The sequence below is a fragment of the Spermophilus citellus genome, assembly GCF_964194105.1.
Source record: "Spermophilus citellus genome assembly, chromosome: 2".
Lineage (NCBI taxonomy): Eukaryota > Metazoa > Chordata > Mammalia > Rodentia > Sciuridae > Spermophilus > Spermophilus citellus.
In genome coordinates, this window is record NC_138183.1 from 35,438,972 (window position 1) to 35,463,826 (window position 24,855).

General features: G+C 51.0%; 1 protein-coding gene across 1 annotated transcript in view; it reads left to right on the top strand.

Moving 5' to 3' along the window:
• SHB (SH2 domain containing adaptor protein B) overlaps nucleotides 1-24,855 on the top strand; it is a 131,742-nt gene that overhangs the window by 66,195 nt on the left and 40,692 nt on the right. Inside the window, exon 3 of the mRNA XM_081275729.1 lies at nucleotides 15,907-16,122. Within this exon, the coding sequence (XP_081131855.1) occupies nucleotides 15,907-16,122 (216 nt within the window). The remainder of the gene's footprint in view (nucleotides 1-15,906; nucleotides 16,123-24,855) is intronic.

Below are 24,855 nucleotides of genomic sequence, written 5' to 3' on the forward strand. Positions count from 1 at the left end.
TTCTCTCTAATTTAATGCACACTCTTGTACACTCAAGATAGACCTCCTTCCCCGTCTCCCAGACGTAATCCAGAACACAAGTGCTAAGGCTCATCTCCAGAAAAAAAGGAAGAAGCAGCATCTCTAGCAAATCTCCAGGATCTCCTTGTAACAGGCTGCTGCTTGTCATTTTATTAAAGTTCCTTCACCTGTCACTCACCTCCTGCTGCCGACTCCTGGCTGAGACACATTGAGTGTACACACCTGATAGAAATGCTTCTGACGTCACATGCAGCATGCAGAGGAAACCCATGGGAGGTGGATCCGAGGGGCTGGGGCATTCGGCTGCCAGAGGGCTTGGGGAGTGTGTCTGGGCACTCACGCTGCCGGGCTCCTAGACCCCATTCTACCTCTGGTGCCAGTGGCATTTGATGCTGACTATGCGCACCTCATAGATGACACTTGCTGTCAGACTCCTGGCTGATGAACTAACCGTGCTGGAGTCGACCCTGTGTGTGGTGTCAGGGCATCAGTGAGAATCCAGCCTAAAATTTGGTGAAGCAGGCCTGAGGGAATGTGACCCCCACCCTCCACCCCATCTTGTCCCCAAACAAGGGAAAAAGAACAGAGTTGAGGGACCAACCCAAGGCTTCCTTAGAAGTCAGCACAGGTGCCCAGTCGGACCCAGTGAGTGACAGTGAACTAGTGAAGTGATCTGTGTGTCCAGAGCTCCTCCTTCTTCACCTAATGAGCCGAGAGGGTTCAGGGCTCAGAGTCCATCTCCCAAAGCTCTCTTCTTGTGTGGGAATCTGGCCTCCTGTCAGTCTGGATTAGAACGCGTCATGCTGCTGTAATCCCTCTGATCCCTCCTCAAGGAGCCACCTGTCGGGAGGCAGCCTCCTCTGGGGGCATCAAGGGCCCGACCTCCTTCATCCCAAGCACACCCGCCCCCCACAGGGCAACCTGCTCGTTGTCATCCACCTTAGGGTATTTTTTGATACAGGGCTTGCTGATCAAACTTGGACAGTGGGGATTACCTTGATTTGTGACTTTGAAAGAGTTATCAGGCTTTGGAGAGGGTGGGGACCCTATGCAGTAAAGCCAGGGGTGCCAAAAAGGGATTAGACCTGTCCACATAGCTATGTTTAGGGGAGAGCTTTCCCCATTTGCAGTGCCAAGACTAACTACCGTCTTTTGTGTGTGGAAACATCTAGTGCATGCCTGCAATCCCAGCTACTTGGGAACAGGAACACAAGTTTGAGGCCAGCCTCAGCAAGACCCTGTCTCAAAATTTAAAAAAAGAAAAAAAAGGGCTGGGGATGTGGTTCAAGTGGTGATGCACTCGCCTAGCATCGATTCTCAGCACCACGTAGAAACAAAGATATTGTGTCCACCTAAAAGCTGAAAACTAAATATTTAAAAAAGAAAAGAAAAAAGGAATGGGGATGTAGCTCTATGCTAAAAGTTCCCTGGTTCAGTCTGTACCAGGAGGGGAAAATCCAGAGCTTCCATGGATGACTGGAGACATTGTGGGCATGTTCTAGTTAAAATGTACACCTTGGGGTGGAAAAACAAAACCCAGCCTGGTGGCCCACGCCTGTGATCCCAGCAGCTCAGGAGGCCAAGGCAGGAGGATTGTGAGTTCAAAGCCAGCCTCAGCAAAAGCAAGGCCCTAAGCAGCTCAGGGAGACCCTGTCTCTAAATAAAAACAAGATAGGCCTGGGGGTGTGGCCCAGTGGTTGAGTTCCCCTGAGTTCAACAAAACACAGTTTGCTCCAGACTTCATTTCCTAAACTTTGAATGTATAAGCATCACATGATATGAAAAGTATTTATAAATAATCCCAAAACAGAAGCTGTGGATCCAAAGCATGTCCCACCAGAATGTGAAGTAGATGGCAAGTGACTCTGTGGACACAGTGCGAGCTCAGACTTTGACAAAAGCGGATACAGGATATAGTTCATCCTGGCACCAACGTGCCACCTTAGCACTCTGCTCTTCCTGTCTTGGCCTCAGTTTCGTCATCTCTCCTGGGGTCAATGTGAAACTCTTGGCTGAAGGAACAACAGAAACAGTAATGTAAAGCTCAGCACTGGCTTGGGAGAGACACTTCGCGAGTGCTGTTATGAACCACAAGAGAGGGGACGATCTTCTGAGGCCACATTTGCAGCTTCTTTTAAAAATCTGTTTCATTGCCAGGCGCAGTGGTGCATGCCTGTAATCCCATTGGCAAAAAGTGAAGCACTAAGCAACTCAGTGAGACCCTGTCTCTAAATAAAATACAAAATAGGGCTGGGGATGTGGCTCAGGAGTTGAGTGCCCCTGAGTTCAATCCCTGGTACCAAAAAATATTTTTTTTTTGTTGTTGTTTCATCATTACATTTAAAGTAGGTGCTAATTGTTTAATAAAGGAAAAACCTACATGCTCTGGGTAAGAAAACGCAGCCTACAGACATACAGGGACTAAAAAAGGGAACCCTCTCCAGAAACCGGGACCATTCATAGTTTGTGTATTCTTAACCCTTTTCCCACCTGCTTACAAAAATCATCCTTTTCTGCCTAAGCATTGCTCATCACAGGTCTTGTCCGAGGGCATTCGTTCTTTTGAATGATTCTCCAGTGTGACTAGCACAGTGTGCTCAGTCCTTCTCATTCAGAGTGAACATCCGTGAGCATTATTTCTGCATGTGGGTCTGGATATTTTTAGAAGCAGAACTCCAGGCCATACGGTATTTAATTTTTGTTAGATCTACCAATTTTACCTCTGAAAAGGCCATTTCCAGTTTATATTCCCTCCAGCCGTCTATGGGTATGGTTCTCTTCCTAGAAGAGACAAATATTTTTAAAATATTTTTTCTGCGCTAAATTCAGAATGTGCAAGAGGCTGTTTGTTTATGTTGTTCCTTCAGCCAGTATTTGCAGAGCATCTGTGGAGCCAGGTTCTATGCTAGGAATGGCAGGGGGTGTGTCAGGATGGATTAGACTTGAACTCCACCCTTAGAACTGGGGGTGGGGGTGGAGCTGAGCATGCACAATGCCAGAAAGTGACAGGAGTCTCAGGGCCCCCAGGGTGGGGGAGAGACAGATGCCTGGGAAGGTGTTGGATTCCTCTTTGAGCCCCTGCACTGCCTCTAGCATTCTGTGGGGACTCAGTATCCTGTGTCCCTAACTGAACAGAAAATGGGTCTTGGCTCTCTGGGGCAGCAGGGTTTCAGGTCAGGTCCCTGGGAGGTCACCAGTTTGAAGAGGCTGCCATCGCAGAGAGGTAGGCTCTCTCTGCTTGCTCTCATGTTCTAGAAACTGATGGCACCTCTTGTATCATATTGAATACTTGAAGGACACCTTTTCGGGGCCCTCAGGAGGAGCCGTACGTGTATCTGTGTATTTATTTATTGCTCCAGTACAAGCTCTTCATTCCATCCAGGTGTGTCCTTCCTTTCACACCATTCTTGGGTGCGCTGGGTGCTGGGTGGATGGTGTTGGCTGGAACAGCTGTCAATAGGAAAGAACCCCTTGAGAGGACTGTGAAGGGTGGTGCTTCTCAGGTCCCCGTTCTTACATGTAGCATGCCCCACTCACCTTCCCCTTTCCCCCTATTCTGTAAAACAGACAAATAAAAAAACGCTCCGTAGGGTTTTTGGTGCTGTGACCCCGTGACCTACAAGACAGTTGAGTTGGAAAAGCCAGGAGGGTAAGAATTGTAAAACTCCTTACTCAGGAACTGTGCGGATTTCTTACCCCATGACTTTGGCAAGTCCCCTTCATTCTGTTGTTCCCGTTTCCACTATTAAGTGAGGATGCCATCGCTACCTATGAGGATCCTTCTGCAGCCAGTGGTTATAAGGACCACATAATGCAAAGGGTCGCGTGGACTGTGAAGTACTGTTTGGGAGGAGAGAGCCCTGCCCTTTAGTCTTTTCTGGTTAGATTTGGGTTGGACCTTGACAGATGGTCCCTCCTGGGCCAGCTGTGGGTCCCCACTAAGATCCTTGGACTCATAGTGGCTTTGCTTAAGTCTCGAAGGTGGAATTGCATATCCTTCTCAAGAATCTTCTGTTGGACTGCTTGCCTCGCTCTTTGGGATCAAGTAAAGTGGTGTGTCTGCCCTGATGGTGATAGAAGGGTTTCCTTATAGACCCAGCTCTCTGGGTTGATCTGCTGTTGTCAGAAACTGGGTTTCCTAAGAAGGGAACGGGTAAGCAGCCCTTCCAAGGCCCACATGCTAGGTGTGTGGTGAAGGACTTCACAGAAGTTTGTATTAATGGGAGTTCTCTAGAGAAGCAGACCAGTAGGGAGAGAGAGAGAGAGAGAGAGAGAGACCGAGATTTATTTTAAGGAATCGACTCTCGTATGACAGAGGCTGGCAAGTCCCAAGATCTGCAGGTGAGTTGGCAAGCTGCAAAGTCAGTGGTGTACTTCATGTCCAAATTTGGATGCATGGAATCTGAATCAGTGGTGTAGTTCAAGTCCAAAGGCAGGAAGAAAGCCAGTGTCCCCGTTCGAAGGCAGACAGGCAAAATTCTCTTTTACTCGGGGAAGAGCTGGCATTTTTTGTTCTATGCAGGGTCTTCAATGGATTAGATAAGGCCCACCCACACGGTGGGGGCACATCGATCTGCTCACTCCACCAATTTCAGTATTGATCCTATCCAAAAATACTCTCACAGACTAACGTTCATCCTAACATCTGGGCATCCCGTAGGCCAGCCAAGTTGACACAGATGAACTATCCCAGATGGGAAAGCGCAGCTGGGAGTGGAGTGGAGCTTCTCACTGGGCAGGTGTTCCCTTTGCATATTATGACTGTATCTTGAAGTGGTTTGCAGAGGGTGGTAGGGATGCTGAGGCCAGCGACCCCCATGCTGGTAGGGTAGGTGCTCTCCTGTATGCCTCCTGCCTCCTTCCAATGATGGAGCCACAGCACTTGAACCAGGAAGCCCTCTGTGAACACCTGCTCTTCATGGAACCAGACTGAGTGAGAAAGGCCCTGAGATCATCTGGTTCAACCCCTCTGCCTCACCTGGGAGAGATCTGAGCCCCATGGAGCAGGCAATTGGCCAAGGTCACACAGCCGGTGAGCGGAGAGCCAGGCTGGTCCTGGGCCAGCAGCCTCAGTGCTGCTGTCCAGAAGGCTGAGTTGTCTCTGGGTCCCTAGGGGGATTAGTTGTTCCCTTGAAGAAGTTCCAGGGTAGGGAAGCTGGGCAGAGAGCTTGCCAGATCTCAGCAGGTTGCTTCCGCTGGGGCAGCTGCTTTGAGCATGGGGGCTTGATGCCAACATCACCCCCCACGGTATGAGACAGTGACCCCATGACCAGCCCTGGGTGTACAGGTGGGGTTGACCTGTATAGCTGGGAAACATGACAGGTGGCGAGGGTGCTTTAATATAAGTGACCAGGGCCATCAGGTACAAGTGAGGTGAAGAATTATGCTTGGCTCTGCCCTGGGAAGTGGTCCCCTGCACCAGCTACCAGTTTAACCACTGGCTTAGTGCCAGCCAGACTGGGACCAGCAGCATGTCTTGGCCGCCCCTATGCAGCATCTAGAATGTGCTGAATACCTCCCTGATCGACAGCTCTCTGCTTGCCTTACAGACTGATTGTAATGATGCCTGGAGGGACCCCCAAGATGGCCCCAGTTACCAGTTTGATAAGCAGACTGTCAGCCAGAGGCAGGAAATGGCTTGCCTGGCATCACTCAGCTCGGTGGACCAGGACCCTCCAGGGTTTGCTTCCCTTACTGACCTGAGCACCAAGTTTGTGTCTTTTTGTTCCTAGTGGAGTGGAGGGAGCACTGACTTGGGCTGGGAAGATGGTGTAGAGGGCCACACAGCCAAGAGCATGGTCTCCAGAGCCGGGCAGCCTTTATCCACAGCTCATTTTGCAATCCACGTGGTACCTCATAGAACTGTCGGGAGAATTAAATAAGAATGCACTTAGCACGTGGGCACCACTGTGTAATTGAGGCCCAACTCTTCCCACCCCTCTTGTGTAAGCTGCAGGCTTTTATCAGGCAGATGGCAAGGGGCCTTCACATTGTGGATCCTCCAAGGTTTGCTCCAAGGTTCCCTGAGAACATGTAGGTGAAGCTGCTCCATAAGGAGTAAAGCCCCTAGCTATGACTGGTCAGGCATGAAAGCCCGTCCCCCTGTGGCTTCATCACATTAAAGCGGCCCCCAGGTCCCTCTGGAAGCTGAGCCCTCACTTTGCCCAGCAGACCGGAAGATTGTATCTGTGGGGTGCTGGCCCTCTGCACAGGTCCACTTGTCAACACTCAGAAACCCAAGCTGGGCACAGGTCTGGAAGCCCCTTGTTGGCCTCTTTTTTGCAGCATGAAGAGTCCAGGGACACCCACCCTCTGAGGATTAGGTGCCTGACCCTGGCCCTCATCCCAGGGGGAATGCCTGCATCTCCACATCTGGGGGTTGCTCACAGGAGCATGTCCTCTCTCCATCCCTTGAAAAGGTGGAGCCCTGATTTGTCAGAGGGTCTTACCGTGGGATTATATACAACTGAGTACCACACGCACCCCTGCGTGTCCTTCCACTTGGGGAATTATAATCTACTATAAGGGTTTGCATTAACGACCTGATTAAGGCTTCTGGCTCCCCTTTTCCAATTTCCTGCCTGTTAGAGTAGCATCCCTCCTGTGGCTTCCACACTCTCCCTAGCCCAGCTCCATCCATTTTGGTCGCCACACCCCGTTCCCGATGATGAGCACCAGGCTGAAGGCAGCACAGACTGTTGGCTCTATCTGCTGATCCTCCGGCTTTCCTCTCTCCACAGCTTTCCTCGTGCTTGCCCTGCCTCATTTGCCCTTTGTCCTGGTGACCTCATTTTCAACTACCCAAGCCTTCCTACTCTTCTTGATTTTGTCCTTCTCTATTTGTGGTGGTAGGCAGTCCTTCTGTTTCCCTGACCCTAGAGGGCTCTTCTTACACAAGGACCTAAGACTCTGAAATGCTACCACCTTCCTAAAGTTTTTCTGATCTCTAGGAACTGGGTTATTTTTTATCCCCACCCGGCTGCCAGTGCACATACCACTTTTAAGGTGCTTACAACAGTCAGAACTGGAGTATTCCCATCTGAGCCTCATTTGTCTGAGCCTCAGTTTCTGCATGGGAAATAATACAGTCAAGAATTCAAAATGCTTGTGACAGAAGCATTTTTGGATTTGGGGATTTTTTTGGACTTGGGTATTTGCACTTGTATAATGAGTACCTGCACAGTGTTAGTGTTTCTTGGGGCTGGGACTCAAGTCTAAATATGAAAATGACTTATGCTTCATGTACACCTCATACCCTTTGCCTGAGATAATTATGCGGTATTTTAGTATGCCTGCATTTTTGACCACGACCAGTTACATGATGTCAAGTGTGGAATTTCCCATTTGTGGCACCCTATAGATGCTCAAAGAGTTTCACATTTTGATTTTTCAGGGATGCTTAATCTACTCCTGCCTCTGTGTGTCTTGAGATTGAGCAGCACTTTACTCCCAATACCCAGGATAGTGCCTGGGACACAAGCAGGTGCTTAGTGACTGGTAACCATTATTAACTCAGTGTTTATGGATGGTGGCATCCTGGTTCTCCTGCCACACCAGCATTCACTGAGGACCCCCAGCTTCACCAAACACTGGGCTGGCACTCAGCACCTGGCTTGGAGCCCAGTGTAGCACACAGTTGGGGCTCTGTGAATAAGTGAGGAAGAAAAGCAGGCAGACTCCCTACTTGCCCGTGAAGTTGGGTCTTGCAGTCAACCTGGAATCAAAATGCCATCTCCTAAGAAATCGACTCCTTAAAGGGAGACCCAGTCACTCATTTCCCTGGGCTCCTGGAACAGTGACCCCGCCTCAGTGAGTCTCCTCCAGGGACGGCACCAGCTGCTGGGCCTGCAGCCGCCCAGAGTCCTCTGCACGTGAAGGCAGTCGCTGGAAGATGCAGAGTGATGGGCTGGGATAGGACACAGAGGTAATGTCACCGAGAGCCCGTGAGCTCTGGGCCGAGGCCCAAGTGGCCTTTTAAATCCTGATGAAAGCACATTTGTCATCAGATGCGAGGTCTTTGTCTACCCTCTGGTACTCGAGGCCAGAGGGGCTCGTGAGAAGACTCTGTCCCTGTAAAGATGACCAAGGGATGGGAGTAAACCAAGCTTCCCACTCCAGACCCGGGCCTTTCCCTCACCCTCAGGCTGAGCACACAAGAGCAAGCTGGGCAGGTTGGCCAGTAGCAACAGGCCCTGGGCCGCTGCCTGGGGCCCACTCTTCTTGTTCCACACCCCTGCTTCCACAGAGCTCACCCTCTGCTGCCTGGGGTGTTTCTGTGCACGCCTGGAGAGGAGATGGCAAAAGAAGTCTAATTAGTCTTCTGGCTTCTAGACAGCTCCAGAAACCAGACCAGATAGAGGAGGAGGTGGGGCCTTCTGCCTGTGTGAGGGCTGGGTTGTCTCCAAGCCTGGTCTCTGAACTGCCCTGCCCTTGATGGCCCGCAGCGTCCACCCCAAAGGACTCCTGCCGTCCTGTGCTGCCCACCCACAGCCTCCAAGGGACACCTGAGCTCAGCTGCCTGTTGAAGCACCCCAGTTAGGGGGAGGGTCTTTCTCTAACAGATGTTTGAACAGTGCAGATGGGAAAAAGCCTCTGACTCCCCTTTGATGTGGTACCCCGGCACTAGGCTGGGTTTTGGCCCATGTCTAATTAGGAGCAACCGCCTGCCACTCTGGTGGAGCTCATCACTCAGCCTGAGGTGCCGGGTATGCTTTTTAACAGCTCAGAGATCTGCCTGAAATAGACACCCTGCCTCCTGGAGGTTAAAACAAGACAAGCTGATGAAAGAGATGTCAGGAAGTGTCCGAAGAGGCAGAAAAAGCCCTGGTCCAGGCATAAGGGGTCTTTGGGGCCTCTACCCAGCCACCTCCTTCCTTCCCTAGGCCTCAGTTTCCCCATCTATAAAATGTGATGACTGGATTGAACCAAGACCCCCACCCCCACCCCTGTATGTTTCACGTTACTCACAAGCACTGATCCAGAGCTCGACTCCCACGTGGGGGTGTCAGATGGCCAGTGCAACAGCTAAAAGCAGAAGTTGTGGACCCAGAAATGGAAATAGGCTTAGAGGTTGGTGTCGAACGCTTTCCATTTCCAACTCAGGGTTGGCTGTCAGGTTCCCGTAAGCAGCCTCTGAAGCTCTGGGAGATGAGGCTCCAAGGAAGTCCCCAATAGTGGTGTTTGGAATAATGACATTCACAGAGCGCTTTCTTTGCCCTAAGCTCCCTTCTAAACATTCAGCCTATGTATTTAATCCTCATAGCATCTCTCTGAGATGGGTATAGTTGTCACCTCCCCACACACCAGAGATGAGGAAACTGAGGCAACTTGCTCTGAATCAGGCAGGGGCTGGAGCCAAGATACAGGCCAAGCAGTGTGGTGGATCAGTGTTGTCAGCCCCCGGCCCTGTGCTGTTGATCTGTTAGCTCCTGGACCCAGGCCCTGCCTCCCTCTAGGTGGTCGGTGTGGGGCAGCCCTGGTCCAGTATGCAGCCCTTCCTGCCCTGGCCAGGACTCTGTGTCTCATGTGCTCACAACCTTGTCATCTTGGGCACAGGTCCACTGTGACTGTGCTTCTGTGTAGAAGTCAGATGGGTGGAGATGCTGGTGACATGGCCGGGCATGCCCACCCTTGGCAGAGTAGAGGTTTCGCAGGCTGGAAGTGATGGCAGGGCCTGAGAATGGAGGCCTCTGAGGCCCACGCGTCCCCACTGAGCTCTGCCACTCTATGATCTGGAGCTGCCGTAGATTCCCAGACAAGCCTGGCTGGGAAAATTAGAGGTGAGGGGCCTGCAGGCTAGCGTCTGTCATTTCCAGTGAGGCTCCTTCCCAGCTGTGCCGTCTGCTCCCCACCCAGCTCCACCCCACCCAGAGGCTCTAGGGCAGGTAGGTCTCTTTGGTCTCCTGGGGTGCTGTCCCTCAGCATTTGAGGCCTCACAGAAACCTGCTTCCTCTGCCGTAGCTTTGTCTTCCACTGGGCATCTAGAAACCCCCAGCCCTTGAACAACCCACGTATACCTCGTGCTTCTGGTCCTCTGGACCTCAGCCCCGTCTTCCTCCAGCCTGGGCCCATTGTCTCTGCCGTACCACAGTACCATGACCTCGGGTCTACATTCTCTGCAGCCTTCCCAGGCTCCCCCAGCCTAGAGCTGCCTCTTTTTGAGATTGTAGATTCAAGTCTGCTCTCATCAAGAAGCCTGGGTGTGTCTGCCCTCTCTGACTGAGGGTCTCAGCCTCCCCAACCTCGGCCACTTAGTGGAGAGGGGATTGCCTGTGAGCACAGTGGATGCATGTGCTGCCGGAGAAGGCCAGGGGCCCAAGACGGGCACGCCGCAGCTTCCCGGACAGTGAAGCCATGTTTCCTTTTTCTGTTCCCAAAGAGTTGGTTAAAAAAAAGGTTAAAAAAAAAAAGATTCATGTTTTTCTAGTCTTCTTGCTGATAAAAGACATTTATCTTGAAGTGTACTACTGTGTGTCTTTTCACTTAGATGTGTGCCCGTCAACTTTTGAAATGCAGGTTAGAGTTTGTTTGTAATAAAAGAAAAGTGCATGTCTGTAACAAGACCAGGAGAATAGGAATCAAAATGTATTACCCATGTCCAAAATCCATTCCAAGTTTCCTATCAGCCAAAGCAAAAAGGGAAGCATATAGTAGAAACTTTTTCATTCAGGCAGGAGTACAGAATAATACGTTGGAAGACAGTTTGACAATTTTTTACCAATCTAAACATACTTTTTAATGGTCCTAGGCACTGAACCCAGAGACTCTTATGAGCTAGTAATTGACCTACCCCGTACTTATCTACTTATCCAAAGAAGTTAAAAATTTTATGTCTACATTAAAATCTGAATGTGCATCTTTACAGTGACTTTATTTGTAATTGCCAAAACTTGGAAACAGCCAAGATATCCTTGATTAGGTGAATGGGCAAATAAACTCCGGTACATCCAGCAATGGAATATTATTGAAATGTTAAAAAAAAAAATGAGCGCCAGGTGTGGTGGTGCATGCCTGTAATCCCAGAAGCTGAAGAGGCTGAGACAAGAAGATCATGAGTTCAAATCCAGCCTAGCAAAAGTGAGGTGCTGAGCAACTCAGTGAGACCCTATCTCTAAATAAAATATAAAATGGTACTGGGGATGTGGCTCAGTGGTTGAGTGCCCTTGAGTTCAGTCCCTAGAGCTATCGAAACTAAAATGTATATCACTTAGAGAAAGAAGCCAGTCCGAAAAGGCTACATACTGTGGTTCTATCTGTGTGACATCCTGGAAAAGGCTAAACTATGGAGATGGTTTAAAATAATCAGTGGAAGCCAGGGGTTAGGGAGGAGAGAGCAACAACTAGGCAGAACACCTTATAAATGCTTCATGTGACAATATGATGTGACAATACATGTCATGCATTATGCATTTGCCCATAGAATGTGCAGCACCAAGAGTACACCCTAATGCAAACTAGAGACTGGGGTGATATTGATGCGTCCATTGTAACAAACTGGCATTACCAGTCTGGTGGGGGGGCACTGACCACGGAGAAGGCCGTGCATGTGTGGAACAGAGGGTATGTGCAGTTAGTATAGCTTGTTGCTTGTGGAATGGGGAGTCTCTAAATCCTGTCACATCCACTCAAGAGGCTGCTCATCCAAGCCAAGCTGGTCCCAGCTCCCCGCCCCCCCTCCCTGGCTCTGCCTGCTCTCTTCCCTGGCCCTTGTCATCTCCACGGCCACCAGCTTTCCTGGTAAATATGCCCAGGCCAGTTCTTATGCTCCCTCCAGTTCTAACATTTTCTGATTCTGAAGAAAGTGCCTTCTTTTCCATTTTTTTCCCCCATGTTTCGTTCCACTTGAAAACCTTTCTACTCCAGAGGTCAACAGAAATCCCCACCCTGTCAATTTAATGTTCTGCTCGCTGCCTAAGAGGCATGAAATCACTGCCTGCCATCCAGTATTAAAGGTCATTTTCCACGAATGTGTAGATGGCCATATCCAGATAACTCGTGACTTACAACATATGGTCACTAGCTCCCCTATTACATCAGCCTTGGGACCGTCCCAGAGGGGTATGGCTAACAAGGTGGACAGGCCTGGTCACTAGGCAGGAGACAGCAATGTGTGGTGAGCTGGCCTGTCCCACAAGGTGGCTCTTGGCCAGCCCCTCCAGAGAAGCTACTCCCCGAATGAGCCTTTTCCCAGGGAAAGACTGCTGCTTCCAAGACACAAACAGCTCCTGGAGACCCAGCCTGCTTAATATCACATTTACTTTCTGTCTTAATTACATTTTTTTCCTTTGTAGCATCTTTATTCATTATTTACAGCTTTCAAAAATAATTATGCAATAATCCCTTCCCTGCACAGTAGCTGTTTACCTTCCTGTATCGGGTTTTTAGCTCTTTATTCATGTGTGTCTGTACTTAACGACATTGCTGTCACCAGAGTTTGGATATTATGAGCAAAATGTGCCGTGCTGCTTTTGAGCAATTCCTAAGCAAGGAACAGAATTCCCTTTGGGGCATTGTTCACATTGCCCAGGACTTGTTTAGAAAGCTCACGTTACATACTTTTGCCCTCACACATAAACAATTTTGTATTTTACTTTTTAGTTTAGCATAATTTCATGCACGTCTTCCCATGTAGCTACATTATCTTCCAATTTATCATTTTAATGACTACTTAATATTCCATCCAGTTAACGCGCCATAATTTACTTAACTGTTCCCTATTGTTGGGTCCTTAATGAAAATTTGAATTCACCATGTAATACAGGAGGAGGCTTGTTTTAATGATTGCCATTATAACATCCCCTGTCTTAACTGCATGCCATTACAAACCCAGCTTTGGTGAGGCACAGATGCTTCCAGAACCGTAAATCCTGCATGAGAGGTGTAGCACAAGTCCCTCTGATTTAATAGCTAATCTGTTTGCAGCACATGCTTTCCTTTTAGGTTGATATTTACGTGCAATATCGCCTCTTCTGAATATTATGTAATGCCGAACTGCATGCGTCTGGCATTTTCCTCCAGGTTCTTTGTCACTGGCGACAGGGACTTTTGTAAATTAACTAGAATTTAGGGGTAAAAAGTGGTGTCTTGGGCTGAGGTTAGAGCTCAGTTGGTAGGGTGCTTGGCTCACATGCACAAGGCCCTGGGTTCAATCCCCAGCACACACAAAAAGGTGGTGTCTGCCCATCAGTTCTCCATCTACATGCACAGAGTACCTGGACCTGGAGCCAGGCCCTGGGAGGGATCCAGCAAAGGCTTCCCTAGGATTGAATGGCAATGCACACAAGAAATGCTTTGTAAATGATAGTGTTCCAAATGTTTGCTGTTTCTGCCTGTGGAGAGTAAAGAGGAAAGTGGTTTCCCAGCTCAGCCCCTTATCATCTGCACCCCCAGTATTCCCAGCCCGAGGGTCCTCAGCCTTGAATCCCCCAGCAGGAGGCTAGACTTCACCTCTCAGAACAGGAGGAGAATACTGCAGAGGACAAGGAGCCCTCCAAAGTATTAAGTAGAAGATCAAGTAGTTTGGTAGATGAGTGATTTACAAAGTTGTCTACAGTACTTTACAGTTGGTCCTCACTTTAAAGTGACATAGTACTACCATTTTATAGCTCTTCCTTTCTCTTTCTCCCTCTGTAAAAAATTAAAATAAAATACAATAAAAAACGGGGTGGGGGTGGACATCATGCTCAAAACTAATAAATGATCCCTGTTTATTTGTAGGACACAATAAAAACCATGTTTTAGCCAGGCATGATGACACACTCCTGTAATCCCAGTGGCTCAGGAGGCTAAGACAAGAGAATCACAAGTTCAAAGCCAGCCTCAGCAATGGCAAGGCGCTAAGCAACTTGGTGAGACCCTGTCTCTAAATACAATACAAAATAGGGCTTAAGATATGGCTCAGTGGTCGAGGACCCCTGAGTTTAATCCCCAGTACCAAAACCAAACATGTTTTAGCCAGGCACAGTGATGCACCCCTGTAATCCAAGCAACTCAGGAGGCTGAGGCAGGAGGATTGCAGATTCATGGCTAGCCTCAGCAACCTAGTGAGGCCCTGGACAATTTAGTGAGACCTTGTCTCAAAGTAAAAAATAAAAAGGGATGGAGATGCGTGGTTAGTTCAGTGTTTAACCACCTCTGGGTTCAATTCCCAGCACACACACACAAAAACATGCTTTGCAAAGTATGGAACATCTTCTCAGAGGAGACATGATTTTAAGTGGCCTGAGAAACAGCAGGTTTTTCCTGTTTGTTTTCTCCTTTTTTAGAGAGAAGAAATGATTGTTTTCCACAGAGCATCTTCCTGCCAGCCCTCTGACACTTGCAAATCCCACTTTTCAGCAGAGAGAAAGCAAGCCCCAGGCCCTCACAGCAGACAGCGCTACCCAGTAACTGGTTCTGTTCTCATTCATTCTTTGTATGCTTAGCATCTATTTTTGGCAAAGGATAATGGCTTATGTGATAAAGAGTCTTCTGAAGTGAATTTATTTACTTAACAACATACATAAATAAAAGTGGTAAATAATAACCCACATGGTCCTCGAGCAGCAAAGTCGGTATGTGACTGTTTGAGAAATACCAGGGTAAAGTTCACGAATGCAAACACCACAGGGCATCATTGGCTCCTGTTTCATCAGCCCAAAAGCAGCTGGCTGCCATCATCCCTGTTTCATGGGCTTCTCTTAGAGGCCTGTTACCCCTGGTTCTTCTGTTGTATCTTTAGGCCATGGAGCTCTGGTTTGGAGACTGCTTCAGAGTCCTTTAAAGAGCTCACTCTAGGACCCTCACCCCGTCTCCCCACCTTGTACCTGGGACAGCAGAGCAGACAGTGAAGAGCCGTCTGATGAAACATTGCTCAGCCTGTCACAGGACAAATGCCGAATGATTTCACTTGATGGCTGTTCCTGGAGTAGTCAGAGCCATGGAGACCTGAGGGTTGACAGGGAATGGGGAGAGCGGAGATGGGGCAGTCGTGGTTTAACGGGCACAGAGTTTCAGCTTGGGAAGATGAGAAAGTTCTAGAGACAGATGATGGAATGGCTGTCCAACAGTGTGGACATACTTAATGATGCTGAGCTGCATACTTAACGACTAAAATGGTCACTTGTCACATCCATCTCACTGGATAAGAAGCTAAGGTAGGCAGTGAGCACATTGTCTGACAGTCCAGTTGGGCTGCCACAGGGAAGGCCCTCCCTCTCCTGTTTCCACCTCTCAGAGCCGTCAGTTCAAATGCCATCTCTCCTTTGTGCTGCCATGCCCCTCTCAGGTCCCACACTGCGATCCCTTTGCCCCCAAGTATCATGGTAATTTAGGCACATGTTGTCCCCTGGAAATTTGGGTTTCTCAGGAACAGCCTTGGCAGTGAACCCTCCCCAGGTCCCCAGCATGGACCCTGCACACAGTGGGTATTCAAGATCAAGAAAGTCAGGTTCCCTGTTTAACCCGGGGGTCCCTGGAGTGCATATCCTAGCATCCGTCCTTCCAGCTGCTCCTGCCTCTCCTGGTATAAATAAATACCCAGCTGATATGCATGGTCCCCATCTGGGCTTCTCATTGTCCAGTGTGGCCTGAAGGTCCAGTGAGGGTGGTGAACTGCTCCAGTGGGGAGTGTCCCCACGTGGCTGTCGAACAAGAGGGCTGGGCAGTGTCAGAATACACCTGCACCTGGTGTCCGGGGCTGTCCTGAGGTCCACCCGAGAGCCTGTGATCTCTGTGAGCAACTCCCCCACCCACCCCCTAGGCTGCAGGAAACAGAAAGGGGCTGTTCCTGTGCTGTCCTCACCTCCCTGGCCAGCCACTCTGGACCCAGGGGTGTTCCCTGGCAGGGATCCCAAATTCCCCGCTGTGCACCCATTACACCTCTGCTTCCTTCCTTTTTGTCTGCAGAATTCCAGAGGCAGGAAAGTGTCCGGTCCCAGCACAAAGGCATCCAGTTATATGACACCCCTTATGAACCCGAAGGCCAAAGTGTGGACTCGGACTCAGAGAGCACGGTCAGCCCCCGACTGCGCGAGAGCAAGCTGCCCCAGGATGATGACAGGCCTGCCGACGAGTACGACCAGCCGTGGGAATGGAACCGGGTCACCATCCCAGCCCTGGCAGGTAAGCAGCTGGGGTCTGCTCAGGAGGTAGCTGCTGAGCCCCAAAGGTGAAGGGATGCACAGAGTCCCAGCCTGCCCCAGAAAAATGTGGGCACATTGTCTGACAATCCAGTTGAGCTATCTTTTTTCCTAGTACCAAGTGTCCTTCAAAGATGATGTAGGTCCCATGGAGAAGGTCAGGGTCTGGTGCCCAGGATCTAGATTCTAGTCTCTCCATCTTAAGAGACAGTCCTGATGCTCCTGCAGTCTGATCCTGTCTTGGGACTGGTGGTAGAGCTCAGTATTTGCAGAATAGCTTCTCCCAGGGCTGATGGAGCCCAGTTCTCCCATTCAGTCACTCCTGGCTGACACAGACCTGCATGGCTTACAGGGCTGCTGTGTCTCCATCCCAGCATGAGCCTTCTCAGAACATGGGCAACCATATCCCAGCCTCAGGGCTGAGCCAGTCCCCTCTACTCTGGCCAAAAGCCCCTTGAGCCACTCAGGTACCTCCTCCAAGGCTGGTTTCCCAGAGTCTTGAGTATCTGGCCACATGTCACAAGTCATAAACTTTTGATTGACTCACACCCTTTGATTCTGATTCCTGAGACTCTATGCCAAAGTTGAATTCAGAAAAGACATTGTTTATAATCGTGAAAAATTGGGAACAACTGCCGTTTCAAGCACCAGGGATTGGCTAAATGGATTTTTATGCACTTATGTGATGGAATATTGTGTGACCACTAATAAGTGGTGTTAATCACCTAGGAAAATGCCTTTGTCTAATATTAAGAAGTGAAAACCAGATGCCAAGACATTTGTTTGCATCTAAGAATTATGCATATAAAAAGAGAGACACCGAGTAACTCATTTAATTCTTACCACACTGAAGGTCATGAAGGGAGAGTTTAGTTTAAAATTGACTTTGCCTTAAATCTCCTTATCTGTACACAGCTAGACCCTACTTCCCTTTCTGTTCCCCGGTAATGAGCACAGTGCCTGCCCCGGCCCCCTCAGTTGATGTTCTGCCTGTTGCAGCACGAACTACTCTCCTTTCCCAGGACATAGCATGCCTGTGCATGTCCCACTTTTACTCCTGAAATACCCTTCCTAGTCTTATCCTGTCTGGAAGACCCCGAGCCTCCTCTGAGACCCAGTCCCATAGCACTGTCTCTGCAAGCTCTCCTGGTACCTGCCATGTGTCCCATGTTGTTCTTGCAGCCTCTCTGGGGCCCATGGAGTCTCCCAGCCCTGTTACTGATGGAGCGTTTCCCACACTGTCACAGGGTTATTTCTGTGGGTGTTGGTCTCACCTGCCAGCTGTGGCTGCAAGAGGACAGCTTGTCTCATGTTCTTTCTATATCCCCAGCACCTAGCTGAGAGCCAAAGTCAAAAGTAGTCCCGTGGCTTATGATTCTTCGTTACCCCACATCTCTCCTGTGCCCCCTCTCCTCTTGACTCACTAGAATCCAAGAACTGTCCCCTAATGTGGCTGAGAAGGGGCTGTGCTTCTCAGGGGTGGGAGGAGTTTGTACCATCCAGGAGTTTGCTCTTTGCAAACACCAGTTTGATTGGGGGCTGAAAGGGCTCAGGTAGCTACTCTCCTAGACACCGTGGGCCTCTAGCATGAGATAGCACCAAAGGCAGGTGTGGGGTCTGGGCCTGTTCTGGATGGGCCTTCTGCAGGTCACTTGACTGCTACTGTTGAGACTCCAGTCAAATCTGGCATGTTGCCGGTCAAGAGCATGATCCCAGGAATATTGGCATCACCTGGGAGCAGAGTAGAAATATGGCGTCTTGGGTACCACCCAGACCTATGGAGTCACAGTCTGTTTTGCAAGATTCCAGGTGATTTGTATATCCATTCAGGGAGAAGCACTTTCCATATAAGACATCAGGTCTCAGGGGGCCAGAACCTGCCCACTCATGTCCAGAGGTGGCTTTGGAACTTCTGTACATTTGATTGTTCACAAAGGACAAGAGGCTTTAGATAGAACTCCCAGAATCCGTCTCTAAGTCCACAAGCATCCATTCTGGCCTTGGTTTTACGTCACTGAGTCTCTGCTTCAGGTGTCTGTCAGGCTGCTAATAGAAGACAGGTGCAGCATCACACCCCGTCTGTCTCATCGAGTCTTTCACCTTGTGTTCCTCTGCGGAGCAGTTGCCAGTTGTGCTTGTCCCAAGCAACCTTAGCTCAGCTCTGACTCCTGAGGTGTAGAAGGAGGAGGCTGGGTCCCTCGAGGGCTGGAGGATGCTCTGAACACTGGCCTTTTGTCACTGTTTCCCTTTCCCCAAGTCAGAGTGGGGTGAGAGGTGGACAGGCCCCTTTCCAGGTACCTGTGGTGCACTGAAGCAGTTTGGTTGGATTGCTGAAACGTCATCACGGCCCCATTTGTTGACCCGAAGTATGGCTGCTCAGGAATGAAGGGCAGAGTCCCCACCTGAGTCAGTGCGGCAGATGTGCATGTGTGAGCATGCATGCATGTGTGAGTGTGAGTGTCCCAGCAGGAACACACTCATGCTTCAGCCACTGGTGTGGTGAGGGAGGAAGGCAGCCCTTGGCTGGGTCCTGTCCTATCCCAGTTCTCTCCGCTGTCAGGAGCTCTCTCTGATGGGTCCTGGCAGCCTGGGGTGCAGGGTCCATTGCTAAGGAGCAGCTGTATAGGGTGAAGATGGCTGGGCAAAATCATTTCCTTCTCTTGTCACATCCCTGTTCCGATTCTGCCTGTCTACCTGAATAAGGAAACCTGGACCCAGGATTGTTTTCAAATTCCCTGAGGATGCAGAGCATGTGGGACCCTTTGGGCCCACCAAGGGGGAGACAGGAGTTTAGGACCCCTGAAATGACCTGCATGGGTACACTGAGCCTCCTGTCACTGGGGGATACGCAGCAGAAGCTGTTGTGGGCCATTGGCCTGTGAGCAGCTGCAGGGATACGTGCACCCGAGTCCATCAGACCCAGCGTGCTGTGAGAGGGAGGCAGGGGCATCAGAATCTCTGTCCTGTCTGGAAGGCAGAGGTTCTTTCTGCTTCTCAGAACACTGCCCTGCTCGAAGGGATGCTTGACGTTCCTCCCAGAGGCAGCCCTGCCGGCCAGGTCTCCAGACTAGCACTTGTGGAAGCCAGCTAGGGACTGCGCCATGGGGGGTCATCGCCCCCCAGGGGTGAGCACAGCGCTCCTGGAGCTTGGGTGGTCCCCTCTTCTTGGGAATGAAATTCTTCCCTTCTCTCAGAGTTTTGTGGCCCACATTTCACTAAGATTTGGGAGATGGTAGGTGACACCCACCACAAGCTCCCTAGAGAGCCCTGGGTGCTCCTCACCTGCTCTCTCCCTCAGAACGCTGATGGTGTCCTTGGCCAGCCCCTGATCAAGCTGCCATGTGGGGTCCCAGCCCCCAGAACAGACGGTCAGGTTCCCCAAGAGCTCAGCCCCACCCTCCTCAGAGAAGTAATGTGGCTTCCATCGAGCGGATCAGCCCCTTCCACCCGCCGAGACAGCTGCCTTCCCCAGCCACCTGGACTCCGCTGGTGACCTGCTGTGAACACCCCAACTCCAGCCAGAGTCTTACAGGAACGAATTATGAGACTGATGGGAAGGTCTAGAAATGGCCTCCTGCCCCGACCCCCTGTCCTCCAGATGCAGTTCTGAGCCCACACAAAGCCCCTTCCCAGCACAGGGAAGGGGATGAGGAGCCTGTGGTGATGTCACCCTGTTGGGGGCCTCGAAGGTGGTCTGACTGGCCCTGTGCTTTGTGGCACACCTTGCAAAGTGAACAGGGAGCCTGCACAGAAGGCGGCCACACTGGGAGGGACCCACGGCTGGGGCCAAGCATTGGGGGTACAGAGGCAGGCCAGGGTCGGGCACAGGTTGGTATCTTCACTTCTGATGCACCAGTTCGAGGACAGGGATTGAACCTGTCCTGGAGGCCTCAACTCCCTTGTTGCAAAGTGAAACTGGCATCCCCACTGAAGGGGTCTTGGCCTGCAGGGTGGTGTTCCATCAGGAGCATAATCGCCAGCATCCACCGAGCACCTTCTGTGTGCATCGTCTCCTTTAACCCTCATAACCACCCTCCTGCACCCTCCCTGTACAGAGAGAGGAACTGAGATCCAAAGCTAAGGTCCACAGAGAAGCAATGACTTGCCCCAGGGGCCCACAGTTGGTGAGGGGCAGAGCCAGGGACTCAGCCTGCCAGGTCCAACTCCAGAGCCCTGGTGACATCTCCCTGAAGCCATCACAGATGTAGCATACAATGATTGGCGCCCATCCCGTCCCACAACCACAGGGAGGGTCCCAGACTCTTGTCTGCCTTGCACCAGCTCCTCCCACATCTCTGGTGGGACCCCCTATATTGAAACAGCATCAGGGGAGGACCATCAGGAGACCAGGTTCTGGGGGCTCCTGTCTGCATAGAAGTGCCCAGCACCATCCCACAAGGTGGCCTCCCACTGCCACTTCTTATCACAGGGAGGGACCTGTACCATAGAGTCCCACTCCCCTTGTCCCTCTGGAGAAACTGAGGCCGAGAGGAAGGGAGCTGCCAGAAACCAGAGCCAGTCAGGCCATCCATGGGGGTTCCATCAGTTTCCTTTTAACCCAGTGAGTCGACCTGACAGCCACGTCTGTTGTAATGTGCAGAGTCTGAGGAGTAAATAATCCAAGCTCTTGATCATGGAGCTAGACAGCAGGGGAGCATGTGAGGAGCACCCAGAGGCCTTTTTGAGAAACAAAGTTATTTTCATTTGTGAATCACTATCTGAAGATTTGTCTCCCTTGAAGTGACTGTTTCAGACTGTGCTGGGTTCAGCCAACGACAGATGTGCCTCCCGGCAGAGGTGGAAGGCAGACATATGACTCAAACAGAAGTATTTTGCTGCGCATAGTTGTGATGGGTGCTTATCTGTCTTCCCTGTGAGCTCTTTGGCAGGCTTCTCTGCTCTAGAAAGTTTAGGACAGTGTGTCCCGCACGTCAGTGCCAAGGGGGGAGGAGGCAGACGATCCCAGGTTCACACACCAGCTCCGCCACTCACCCGCTTCAGGGTCTCAGGTCATGCCGTTGCCCCGAGCCTTAGCTTCCCAGTCTGTAAAATGGGGATAGTCACAGCTCTTGTCACACTGGGTCTCTACGGTGATCCAAGGGGAAAGATCTGGATGAAAAGACATTGTAATCCCTGAAGAATGGCACCTAAGAATTGTTACTGGTGTTCAGGGGAAGGCTTGCTATGTTAAATAAAACCAGCACTATATAAAGAGGCACTCAGCAGCCACAGAAGCCTCATCAGCAAAGCTCCTCCCCCACGTAGGCCTGGCACTGGGAAGCACCTGTCACTGTGAGCTCACGGGGTGCTGCTGCTGCTGTGGTACACAGCAGCCTCCCTCCTCCCCAGCCTCTTCAAGTGAGGCCGAAAGGGCAGAGAAAGGGAAAGTAAGGTCCCAGTATGTCTGTTGCCCACAGTTGTGAGTCATCTCTGAGCCAGCTCAGTTGGCTGATTTAAAATAACCCCATTAAGGTAAGGGGTAAGAGAAGGGAGAATAGGAAACTAACACTTACTGAACACCAAATACAAAGCTGGCATAGGTTAACCCCTAGGAAGTCCCACCAGGTGGGTGTTTGTTCACTGAGGGCAATGCCAAGGCTCAGAGAGGGTGAGCGGCTTACCCACAGCACACGGCAGCGAACTTGGGTCAGTCTAACCAGAGTGCTTGCCCTCTCCACAGCTGCATAGAGATGAGTGTGGGTTGTTGCTGAGGCAGAAGCTCCAATTTGACCTGGCTTATCACTGTCCCCCAGAAGCGTGAATGCTCTGAAGTTGGTAAGGCTGATGTTGTGTGTGGTGGGCACTGCTCCAGACTGGCTGTTCCCACCAAGCCCGGTGACTCACCCTCTGGTGCTCGGAATAAACAGGCCGGCCTCTGCAGAGGACTTACTGGGGAATCAGACCTGGCCATGCTACCTGTCGTACCAGCTATAGGCCTTCTCCCCCTCACAACTGGCTCCCTCAGTTCCCAGGACATTTCCTGTCCCCCGCACAACTTCCCAGAATGCCTTGGGCCTGTGAGGAAATTAACAATTGTGTTTGTACCCGGAGCTTTTTGCTGTGTAATGAGTAACAGTCGTAATTAATGTTTAACACGTGTGAACAGCAGGTCGGCCCAGAAAGGGGGGTTTGAGTGAGAGAGCGGGATCACTCACTTCCTTTGGCTAATGTGTTACTGAGGGACGGGTTTTTCCAGTTGGCTTTTCTATTTGACGGATGAATAAATTCACTTAGTAACGTAAATTTAAAAAAAAAAAGAAAGAAAACATCAAGTATTTAATAGCTTTGGTTCATTTGCTAACTATATTAGTAGAAATGTTCCTTCGAGTGCCTTTTTCTCCTGTGTGGAAAGAATCCAAGGATTTGGTAGACTCTTGCTGCCCCTCTCTTTGGCGGGTCAGAGACCTTCATGTGAATGGAGCCCCTGAAGCTCCGTGGGATCAAAGGCCCCGGCGCCTGCCCGGTTCACACCTGGGTCCCCATCCAGCTCTGAGCCTGGCACATGATGAGCGCTGAGATATTTGCTAAATAATTGAATAACTCAGATCCCAGGAAAACCAGCCCCAAGTTCTCCAGTGCTGGGATCCACAGGTGACCATGACTCTGCTCTCACAGATGCTTTTTTTCTTTTCTTTTCTTCCTCTGCAGTGCTGGGATCAAACCCAGGGCCTGGTGCGTGCTCGGCAAGTGCTGTACCACTGAGCTGCACCCCCACTTCCTACTGTCTTTTCCTGTTATTCTTTCATGCCCTGTACCTCTCTCCTCTCCAGATGGGGCTGGGAGACCTGCAGGGGTGGGCACTTGTGCGTGGTTATTGGCTGCCTCGGTTGCTGCTTCTCGTCCGAACTCCCAGGATAAAACTGAAACCATGTCCCTGCCCATGGGAGGGCTGACCACGTGTCCAGTGGGTAGCAGCCAACTCGGTGGGAGCCGTGTGTGGCCCACACTGCATGTCCCCTCCTGTCTGTCCTGGCCTTCCCTCCCTCCATTACGCACCCCTGACTGGAGCTCCAGGTGCCTTGGCAGGCAGACTTGTTTTCACAGAGGCCCAGGCTGCCCTGGCCAGCTCCTCAGGCTTGTGGATGGAGAAAAAGTCACTTTCTCAGGCTCTAGGATTCTCGGCACATTTCTGTGGGTGTCTGCGGGTGAAAGTGTCACAGATGCACTGCAACAGACGTGAGCAGGTTCCAGGTGTGTCTTCATAGGTGAGCCCAGCCCAGAACTTAGGAAGGAACTCAGATGCAGGGGCCAGGAGTCTGGATTTCAAGCTTTCTGCTGCCACCTGCTAGCAGGGCCACCTGAGGCAGGTTTCCTGTGACGTGGAGTTGGCATGAGGTTCTGAGACCCAGGGCACAGTGAGGGCTCTATAGGTGTTGACTGTTGGTGTCTCTGTTGCCACTTAACTGTGGAGGGTTTTGAGAATGTATAGCTCTGTAAGCAGGTTTGCGCTGACCTTGCTAAGGCCTGGGGATTCAGGAGACGGGGTTCAAGTCCAAGGTCAGGTCTGGCTGTTGTCAGGTCCTTTTTCAGCCCTCTGTTTCTCATCTGTGGAATGCGTTGTGGTGGTGACGATGGCTGGCTTTGGCAGCTGTAGAGGCCCTTGGGTTTGGGTTATTTTATCATTTTCATCCAACTTTATCCTTCGGTCTCCTGGAGCCAGGCACCCAGCACCAGTGTCCGTGTTTTCCTTTGGGGATAGGTCACAAATCAGAGGACAAAGTCATGCTCATTCTGCCTGGTCTGCCTCCCCCATCCCGGCATGGGTGGTCCTGTGTGGATGGCATCCTGGAGCCCAGGAGCACCTCTGCCTCTGCCCTCCCACCTGGGTGGCAGCACAGTACCCTGGGGTCTCTCCTTGGCCACCCTAGACACCCAAACCAAGCCTTTGCTGAGCCGCCCATTGTTTCAGCCAGGCCCACTTTGGGCTGGAGGGGAGGGGAATCTGTGCGGGCCTCAGTTTCTCCTGGGGGAATTCTAGTACATGTCTCAGTGGGATGGCGGGGGTCAGACGATGTAGTGCATGTTTTTGAAAAGTTGAAATAGCAGAGGACTATCGCCATGGGCACGGAATTTTAGGTCTACAAGTGTTTGTGTATTCTTGCAAACATTTGTGATATTTTTATACACTCTAGGGGTCGTAGCACACCCCACCTCCAGGCCTGTGCAGTCTCCCCTCCACGTGCCCCTCCTGAGTCCCACCTGGCTGTTGACAGTGTGCAGGAGTCTGCTCCAGGGACTGGTGGAAGGGCTGCTTCGGGCTCCTTGTCTTTACCCTTGTTTGTTCAGAGTCACAAGACATCCTTGAACAAACAGCAGGCCGGAACAGCCTCCAGGCCCCTCTTGCCAGCCCCATATGGTTTATAAACATGGCCCATACTCACTTCCGGCTCCTCCTGGAGAGGCTGGAGGCGCCTCTTTGACAGTGGTGTGCTCCTTGAAGCTCCTTTGTGCACACAGTCTGGTTCTTAATCCTAAGCCTCGATGCCTCTACTTAAAGGAGGCTCTGTCCTGTGCCGGAAAACTGGGAGGGTCACTGGCTGCAGGCCAGCCAGAAGGAAGCAGGGGGACATCTAAACCTGGAGAGCAGTGCTGGCTTTACCTGGCCAACCTTGGTGAGGGGAGGTGACCCAGGGAGCAGAGGGCTCCTGGCTGGGGCTGGAGGCAGGGCCCAGTGCCTGCATGGCCGGCTGCCCCATTAGCCTGGGCTCCTTAATGA